Source organism: Carlito syrichta, unplaced genomic scaffold, assembly GCF_000164805.1.
Source record: "Carlito syrichta isolate Samal-C Ts95f unplaced genomic scaffold, Tarsius_syrichta-2.0.1 Scaffold113526, whole genome shotgun sequence".
In the NCBI taxonomy this organism is placed as follows: domain Eukaryota; kingdom Metazoa; phylum Chordata; class Mammalia; order Primates; family Tarsiidae; genus Carlito; species Carlito syrichta.
The window spans coordinates 254,997-264,727 of record NW_007057622.1 but is presented as its reverse complement, the minus strand read 5'-3'; the positions used below and the strand labels follow the sequence as shown (position 1 = coordinate 264,727).

At 41.5% G+C, this 9,731-nt stretch overlaps 1 protein-coding gene across 1 annotated transcript in view; it reads left to right on the top strand.

The window, feature by feature from the left end:
- IMPACT (impact RWD domain protein) overlaps window positions 1–9,731 on the top strand; it is a 40,145-nt gene that overhangs the window by 21,182 nt on the left and 9,232 nt on the right. The window contains exon 7 of the mRNA XM_021719042.1: window positions 680–753. Coding sequence (XP_021574717.1) covers window positions 680–753 — 74 coding nt within the window. The remainder of the gene's footprint in view (window positions 1–679; window positions 754–9,731) is intronic.

Here is a 9,731-nt window from a genome sequence, read left to right as displayed (position 1 = left end):
CAGTGGCCGCTACCAGCCACCGCAGCCTTGACCTGCTGGGCTCTGGTGATCCTTCCGCTCAGCCTTCCAAGTAGCTGGAACTACAGGCGCTCACTACCACACCGGGTAATTTTTTTTTTTTTTTGAGTTGGAGTCTCACTCTGTCGCTCAGACTGGAGTGCAGTGGCCGCTCCCGACCACCACAGCCTTGACCTGCTGGGCTCCGGCGATCCTTCCGCCTCAGCCTTTCAAGTAACTGGATCTACAGGAGCATGCTACCACGCCCGGCTAATTTTTTATTTTTATTGTAGAGATGAGGTCTCGCCAAGTTGCCCACGTGGGTCTTGAACCCGCGGGCTCAGGCAATCTATTCACCTCAGCCTCTCAAAACGTGGGATTACGGGCTGAGCCACCGAGCCCGGCTGAGAACATATTTTCATATACAAGTGCTTTAGACATAGTGCCCAAATATTTGTTGATAATTGGTGCTGAAGAATACCAGGTCTGTCAGTTTTATACCAATTGAGAGTACCAATTTCTGTCTCTAAAATGAGAAGAAAACTTTGGAAATGGCTTTTTCAGAGTCTGTTAGACTTTTAAAATGATTATTTATTTTAATATAATGTACTTTTGGATATTTTTCTAGCATTTATTTACAGAGCAAATAAAAACCAGACTTTGTATTACTTCTCTTTTAAAGGTGAAAATGGTTCTTTCCAAATTATACGAGAATAAAAAAATAGCTAGTGCCACGCACAACATCTATGCCTACAGGTGAGTAATCATCACAATTCTTGGAATATGCAATTTGTAAAAAAATGGGAGGAAATTATATACAATTTTTGTAAATAACTATTATGTGGTTTTTTTTTGGTATGATAAAATGTAGAATACTTGGAAACTGCGGAAAAGAAAAAAGAATTGGAGGGAAAATTAGGCATTTTCTTTTCTCAAATTCTTTTAATTAATAAATTTATTTATTTATTTATTTATTTTTGAGTTGGAGTCTCACTCAGTCGTCCAGACTGCGGTGCAGCAGCCGCTCCCGGCCACCGTAGCCTCGCCTGCTGCACTCTGGCGATCCTTCCGCCTCAGTCTTCCGAGTAGCCGGAATTACAGGCATGCGCTACCACGCCCGGCTGATTTTTTGATTTATTGTAGAGATGAGGTCTCGCTGCCCAGGTGGGCCTCGAACCCGCGGGCTCAGGCAATCCACTCACCTCAACCTTCCAAAGGCGTGGGATTATAGGCTGAGCCACCGAGCCCGGCTAATAAATTTATTTTTAGAGAGTCAGAGTCTTGCTCTGCCACCCAGGCTAGAGTACAGTGGCATGGTCCCCCTAGCTTACTGTAACCTCAGACTCCTGGACTCAAGCAGTCCTCCTGCCTCACCCTCCCAAAGTGCTGCGATTACAGGCATGAGGCACTGCACCTTGCCTATTTTTTTCTCAGCTAAACAAAAGCACTTTTTTATGTTATTGTAACTAGTTGGTGCATACTGTTTTTTGTTTTTTTTTTGAGTTGGAGTCTCACTCTGTCACCCAGACTGGAGTGCAGTGGCCGCTCCCAGCCACCGCAGCCTCGACCTGCTGGGTTCTGGCGATCCTTCCGCTTCAGCCGTCCGAGTAGCCAGAATTACAGGCATGCGCTACCACGCCCAGCTGATTTTTTGATTTATTGTAGAGATGAGGTCTCGCTGCCCAGGCAGGTCTCAAACCCGCGGGCTCAGGCAATCCACTCACCTCAGCCTCCCAAAGGCGCGGGATTACAGGCTGAGCCACCGAGCCCGGCTGGTGCATACTGTTTTAATGGCTGTATAATATTTGTTTGAGGCTCCATAGTACAATTTATTTAACCATTTCCTTTTTGTTTTAATTTTCTATATTTTTCTTTTTTCTTTTTTTTTTTTGAGTTGGAGTCTCACTCTGTCACCCAGGCTGGAGTGCTGTGCCACACTCACAGCCACTCCAGCGTTGACCTGCTGGACTATGGTGATCCTTCCGCCTCAGCCTCCCAAGTAACTGGAACTGTAGGCGTGTGCTACCATGCCCTGCTGATTTTTTATTTTTTGTAGAGACTAAGTCTCTCCAAGCTGCCCGGGTTGGTCTTAAGTTTGCAGGTTTAGGCAGTTCATTCGTCTCGGACTCCCTAAGTGCTGGGATTATAGGCTGAGCCACCGAGCCCGGCCTATATTTTTCACTAGTATAAAGAACAGTCCTAGCCGGGCTCGGTGGCTCAGCCTGTATAATCCCACGCCTTTGGGAGGTTGAGGTGAGTGGATTGCCTGAGCCCGCGGGTTCGAGACCCGCCTGGGCAGCGAGACCTCATCTCTATAATAAATCAAAAAATCAGCCGGGTGTGGTAGCACGTGCCTGTAATTCCGGCTACTCGGAAGGCTGAGGCGGAAGGATTGCTGGAGCCCAGCAATGGCCAGGAGCGGCCACTGCACTCCAGTCTGGGTGACCGAGTGAGACTCCAACTCAAAAAAAAGAAAGAACAGTCCAGTGAACATCCTTGTATACCTTTTTTCCCCCAGAGACAAGGTGTTGCTCTGTCAACCAGGCTGGAATGTAGTGGTACAATCATAGCTCATTGTAGCATTGAATTCTAGGTACAAGTGATCATGCCTTATCTTTTACATTTTTATCTTTTACATTTTTAAAGTTATTTCCTCAGGATAGGATCTGGTGCTTCATATTATTTTTTGAAATGAAATGGGGGTATAAGTAAAAGGAAGAAAGACTAAATTTTTAGAAGTGGAATTATCAAAAAGTATGAATGTTTTTGAAACCCTTGATACGTATTGCCAAATTTCTTCCAAAGGCTTTTAAAATCAATTGATGCTTCCATCAGCAGTGAATTAAGAGTACTTCTTTAACTATATGCCTTTTTGCTTTTAGTACTAAGGTTTTTATACATATCTTTGCTGATTTGTAAGTGAAACGATGAGGGGCATTTTTTTTCTTAATTTTTTAATTTTTTTAGAGACATGTTCTCACTTTCTGACCCAGGCTGGGTGCCCTGGTGCCATCATAGTTCATTGCAGCCTTGAACTTTTGGGCTCAAACAATCCTCCCACATCAGCCTTTCAAGTAACTGGGATTACAGGTATACACCAACACACCTGGCTAATTAAAACAATTTTGTTTTAGAGATGGTGATCTTGTTACGTTGCCCAGGCTGCTTTCTAACTCTTGGCCTCAAGCAGCTTCCAGAGTCACAGAGGTTACAAGTGGGAGACTCTATGCCCAGTTTCATATTTTTTAAGTATGCAAATTAATAAGACTTAAAATAACTTAGTTAAGCCTAAAATAAATCAGAATATAGACATGGTTCAAATTTAAAATGTGATTGAGACTATTTGTAAAGTTTAGGTTATCTGAAACTGATACTCAGAAAAATTCATCACTTTGTATAGGTGAGTTTTTAATATTATGAAGTTCATATCTCTATAAGTGCCAGAATTTATAAATAACTATTTGTTATGTAATTCCCCTCCTAATAGAGGATCACTGGAAAGAATTTTAATATTTTCTTTTCTTTTTTTTTTTTTTTGAGTTGGAGTCTCACTCTGTCCCCCAGAATGGAGTGCAGTGGCCGCTCCTGGCCACCGCAGCCTCGACCTGCTGGGCTCCGGCGATCCTTCCGCCTCAGCCTTCTGAGTAGCTGGAATTACAGGCATGCGCTACCACGCCCGGCTGATTTTTTTTCAATTATTGTAGAGATGAGATCTCGCTGCCCAGGCGGGTCTCGAACCCGTGGGCTCAGGCAATCCACTCACCTCAGCCTCCCAAAGGCTCAGGATTGCAGGCTGAGCCACTGAGCCTGGCTTAATGTTGTCTTAGTCAAGACCTTCAGTATGAAAATGAGGATTAGACTTTGTTCTCAGTGATTACAGTGTGCTGTGAAAATAGTAATAGTTACCATTCATTCATTCCACATGTTTATTGAATGCCTATTCTGTGCCAGTACTTTAGCATATTGACTCTGATTATTTCAGCAATTATGCCACTGTTAAAAGGTTAACTTTTTCCAAATCCCCTGATTGTTAAATAGTAAAGCTGAATTTGGTAATTCAGTTTCATTTATTTCTTTATTTCCCTCCTTTGTGGCTGTGTGGCTGCAGTCTTGTACATAATGTTGACTCTAAGTTATAAAAAAAAGTTCAATGATGTGCTGGTTTTTCTATTTCAATAAGGCCCTGAGTTTTGGGCTTTTAATGATGTTTTTGGGAGTATCTTTGTAGTTTTTCTTTGTCCTTCCATATTAATAAGTGATCAGCTGTTGCTTCTTCTAACACTTGTTGCCTATGACTACAAGTAGCAGCCCTTCCCCCTCACCCTCCCTTAGATATTGATGCTTCTGAATTAGCTTATCTTGTCAGAATTGTTTGTCAGTTAAGACTATAAAGACACAAAGTGGAGGCTTGGACTGCACTGGGGGTAAAATATTTTTATTTTTATTTTTTTTTGAGTTGGAGCCTCACTCTGTCACCCTGACTGGAGTGCAGTGGCTGCTCCCGACCACCAGCCTTGACCTGCTGGGCTCCTGTGATCCTTCCGCCTCAGCCTTCCAAGTAGCTGGAATTACAGGCATGCGCTACCACGCCCGGCTGATTTTTTGATTTATTGTAGAGATGAGATCTCGCTGCCCAGGCGGGTCTTGAAGCCGCGGGCTCAGGCAATCCACTCACCTCAGCCTCCCAAAGGAGTGGGATTATAGGCTGAGCCACCGAGCCTGACTGGTAAAATATTATTTATTTATTTATTTTTAAATTGTTAATTTCTTTTTTTGAGTCAGAGTCTCACTCTGTTGCCGAGGTTGCAGTGCAATGACACTCCTGGCCACCTCAGTCTGGACCTGCTGGGCTCAGGTGATCCCTCTGTCTCAGCTTTCCAGGGAGTAAAATAAATGAACTTTATTTGGTTCATGGACTTTGCGATGTGTCTTTTTTTGTTGTTACTGCTGTTTTTTATTTTTTAAAGATGTGGGGTACAATTCAGGGTTTTGTATACAAACGTTGATTATACAGGTACTCTTGTTGATGAGGTGTGCCCCTCCCTCCCCTAGCAGAATCCCTCAACTGCCAATCCACCCCCCCTTCCCTGGCAGTTTCCCACTACTGCCAATCCTTTTCTTGTAGTATTATGATAATTGTTCAAGATCCGCTTATAAATGAGAACATATGGTACTCTGTTCTTTTTTCTGTGATAGATCACTGAGTATGATCAACTCTGAATCCATCCAAGTTGCTGCAAAGTCCATATGTTTGTCCTTCTTTATGGATGCATAATATTCCGCTGTGCATATGTACCACATTTTAAAAAATCCAGTACAGCTTCAATGGGCAGCATAGTTAGTTCCATGTTTCTGCTATTGCGAATAGAGCTGCAACAAACACACGTGTGCAGGTATCTTTTTGTATAGAATTATTTGAGTTCCTCCGGGTATATTCCCAATAGGGGAATTGCTAGGTCATATGGAAGGTCAATTTCTAGTTCTTTCAGAAATGACCACACTGTCTTCCAAAGAGGTTGCACTAGTTTGCATTCCCACCAGCAATGTAGAAGCGTTCCTTTTTCTCTACATCCTTGCCAGTGTTTGTTGTTGTTTGTCTTATTAATGATGGCCATTCCTACTGGGGTTAGGTGGTTTCTCAACGTGGTTTTGATTTGCATTTCTCTGATGATGAGTGAGGCTGAGCACTTTTTCATGTGTCTGTTGGTGGCTCGTATATCTTCTTTTGAGAAATGTCTATTCATATCTTTTGCCCACTTTTAATGGGGCTGTTTGGTTTTTTCCTTTCAGCATGTTTGAAGATCCTAGATGTTACGCCTTTGTCAGATATACAGTTGGCAAATATTTTTTCTCATTATGTGGGCTGTCTCCCTGCTCTCTTGATGGTTTCTTTTGCTTGCAGCAACTTGTCAGTTTGATGAGGTCCCACTTGTCTATCTTATTTATTATGGTACGGGCACTTAGGGTTCTGATCAGGAATTGGTTGCCAATTCCAATTTCCATAGGGTGTCTCCTGCATTTTCTAAGATTCTTTTTTTTTTTTGAGTTGGAATCTCACTCTGTCATACAGACTGGAGTGCATTGGCACACTCCTGGCCACTGCAGCCTCAACCTGCTGGGCTCCAGCGATCCTTCCGCCTCAGTCTTCCAAGTAACTGGAACTACAGGCGCGCGCTACCACGCCCAGCTAATTCTTTTGATTTACTGTGGAGATGAGGTCTCACCAAGTTGCCCAGGCAGGTCGCGAACCTTCGGGCTCAGGCAGTTCACTCACCTCAGCCTCCCAAAGCGCGGGATTACAGGCTGAGCCACCAAACCCGGCTTCTAAGATTCTTACAGTTTGAGGTTTTATATATAGATCTTTGATCTGTTTGAGTTAATTTTTGTGTATGTTGACAGGTAGGGTTCCTGTTTCAGTCTTCTGCATGTGATCAGTTTTCCCAGCACCATTTACTGAACAGGTTCTCCTCGCCCCAGTGGTTGTTGTTGGAGGCTTTATCAAAGATGAGTTGGTTGAGAAATTGAGACTCTTATTCTAGAATCTCTATCCTGTTCCATTGATCTATATGCCTGTTCTTATACCAATACCAGGCTTTTTGATTACTATAGCCTTATAGTAAAATTTGAAGTCTAGAAATGTGATACCTCCTGCTTTGTTTCTTTTGCTAAGTATTGTTTTGGCTATTTGTTTTTATTTCATTTATTTTTATTTCATTTATTTTTCCATATGAATTTCTGTATTGTCATTTCCAGGTCCGAGAAGAATGATGTTGGTCATTTAATGGGTATTGAATCTGTAGATTGACTTGGGTAGGATGACCTTTTAACAATATTGATTCTTCCTGTCCATGAGCATGGACTATTTTTCCTTTTGTTTGTGTCTTCCTGGATTTCTTTGAGCAGTGTTTTGTAATTCTCATTGTAAAGGTTTTGCACTTCTCTGGTTAGGAGATGCTGAGGTATTTCATTTCTTTGTTTGGCTATTGTGAATGGGATTGTGCTTTTTATTTCAGTCTCTGCCTATTTGTTTTTGAGGTATAGGAATGCAACTGTCTTATTTTTTTTTTTGAGTTGGAGTCTCACTCTGTCGCCCAGACTGGAGTGCAGTGGCTGCTCCCGGCCACTGTAGCCTTGAGCTGCTGGGCTCCAGCGATCCTTCCGCCTCAGCCTTCCGATCCTTCCGCCTCAGCCTTCTGAGTAGCCAGAATTACAGGTGCGCGCTACCACGCCCAGCTGATTTTTTGATTTATTGTAGAGATGAGGTCTCGCTGCCTAGGCGGGTCTCGAACCCGCAGGCTCAGGCAATCCACTCACCTCAGCCTCCCAAAGGTGTGGGATTACAGTCTGATCCACCGAACCCGGCTGCAACTGTCTTTTACACATTTAGTTTGTACCCTGAGACTTTGCTAAAGTTCTTTATCAATGCAAGCAGGTTTTTGACAGATTCTCTTGGATTTTCAAGGCATAGGATCATAACATCAGCAAAGAGGGATAACTTGTCTTCCTCTTTTCCTATTTGGATTCCCCAGATTTTCTTCTCTTGTCTTATTGCCCTAGCTAGGACTTCCAACACAATGTTGAACAAGAGGAGTGAGTGGACAGCCTTGTCTTGTTCCAGTTTTCAGGGAAATGTTTTCAGTTTGTGTCTGTTTAGCAATATGTTAGCTGTGGGTTTGTCGTATATGGCGCTTACTCTTTTGAGGTATGTTCCTTCTATACCTAGGTGTTTGAGGTTTTTATCAAGAAGGGATGCTGGATTTTATCAAAAACTTTTTCTGCATCTAATGATATAATCATGCGGTTCTTGTTTTTACATCTGTTGATCTATTTAATTACATTTATGGTCTTGCAATTGTTGAACCAACCCTGCATCCTGGGGTTGAAGCCTACTTGATTATGGTGGATGATTTTTGAGATGTGTTTTTGGATCTGATTTGCTGTCTTGTTGAGGATTTTTGCGTCTATGTTCATAAGGGATATTGGCCTGTAGTTTTCTTTTTTTGTTGAATCTTTACCCGGTTTGGATATTAGTGTGATGTTAGCTTCGTAAAATGATTTGGGGAGAATTCCATCTTTCTCAATTGCCTGGAATACTTTCAGTAGGATTGATATCAGCTCCTCTTTGTACGTTTTGTAGAATTCTGCTTGAAAGCCCTCTGGTTCAGGGCTTTTTTTTTGGTAGGTAGTTTTCGTATGACAGAGTCAATTTCCTGTGTTGTTATTGGTCTATTTAGCACCTCAGTGTCTTGTTTCAACCTGGGGAGGTTGTGTGACATCAGAAGATCCTCCATTTCATCTAGGTTATCATGTTTGTTTCCATATAGGTGTAAATAATAATCTCTGATAATCTTTAGTATTTCTTTGGGGTCAGTTGTGATTTGATATTTTGTATTTCTGATTGTGTTTATTGGGCCTTTTCTCTCTTTTTCTTGGTCATTCTGGGTAGGCCATCATTCTTGTTAATTCTTTCAAAGAACCAGCTTTTTGTTTTGTTGATGTTTTCTGTAATATTTTTGTCTTCTATGTCCCATATTTGGGCTGTTATTTTGGTGATGTGGATTCTTCTGCTAAAGTTAGGGGTTTGGTGGTCTTCTCTTTCCAGCTCCCTTAGGTGATTTGTTAGGCTCTCTGCTTGTGATCATTCTGTTTTCTTGATATTTGCTCATAGAGATATAAATTCCCCTCTTAGAACTATTTTCATGGCAACCCAGAGGTTTTGGTAAGATATTTCTTCATTTTCATTTGTTTCCAGGAATCTTTTAATTTCTGCTTTGATTTCATTGTTGACTCAGTAGTTGTTCAGCATCATGCAGTTTAGTGTCCATGTCTTTGTGGGCTTTGAGGAAATTTTGTTGGTGTTGGTACTTATTTTATTCCACTGTGGTCTGAGAAGATGCATGGCAATATTTCAACCTTATGGAATTTGTTTATGCTTGATTTATGGCCAAGGATGTGATCAATCTTGGAGTATGTTCCATGTGGTGATAAGTAGAATGTATATTCTGTGGTTGTTGCGTAGAATAATCTGTAGGAATCTATTAAGTCCATTTGGTCAAGTGTCAAGTATAGGTTCTGGATCTCCTTGTTGATTTTTTTGTCTTGATGATCTATCTAGGGATGTTAGTGGGGTATTCAAGTCCCTTGCTGTAATAGTGTTAGAGTCAGTATCTTTTTTTAGTGTACTTAGTAGTTGCTTTATAAATATGGGTGCTCCTGTGTTGGGTGCATATATATTTCGGATGGATATTTCTTGTTGATGGATTGAACCTTTTATCATTATGTGGTGTCCTTTTATATCTTTTTAAACTCTTGATAGCTTAAAGGTTGTTTTGTCTGATATTAAGGTCGCAACTCCTGCCTTCTTTTGTGATCCATTTGCTTGGAAGCTCATTTTCTATCCTTTAACTTTGAATCTGTGTGCATGCCTTGTGGTGAGATGAATTTCCTGGATACAGCTAATAATTGGGTCATGGTTTCTTATCCAGTTTGCCATTCTGTGTCTTTTCAGTGGTGCCTTTAGTCCATTTCCATTCAGGCTGTTTATTGAAATGTGATTGTTTATGCCTGTCATGAGGTTCTTACAGAGTTTTTTCTTTGTTTGCTTGTTTTCTTTTGGCTTTGGGGTTAATGTATGTGTGTGTTTTCAAGTTTTTTGTTGGGCTATATTCTCTGTTGATTCTGTGCTCTGTTGTTCTTTTGGTATGTATGTGGTCGTTTCTTTTTTTTTCTTTCTT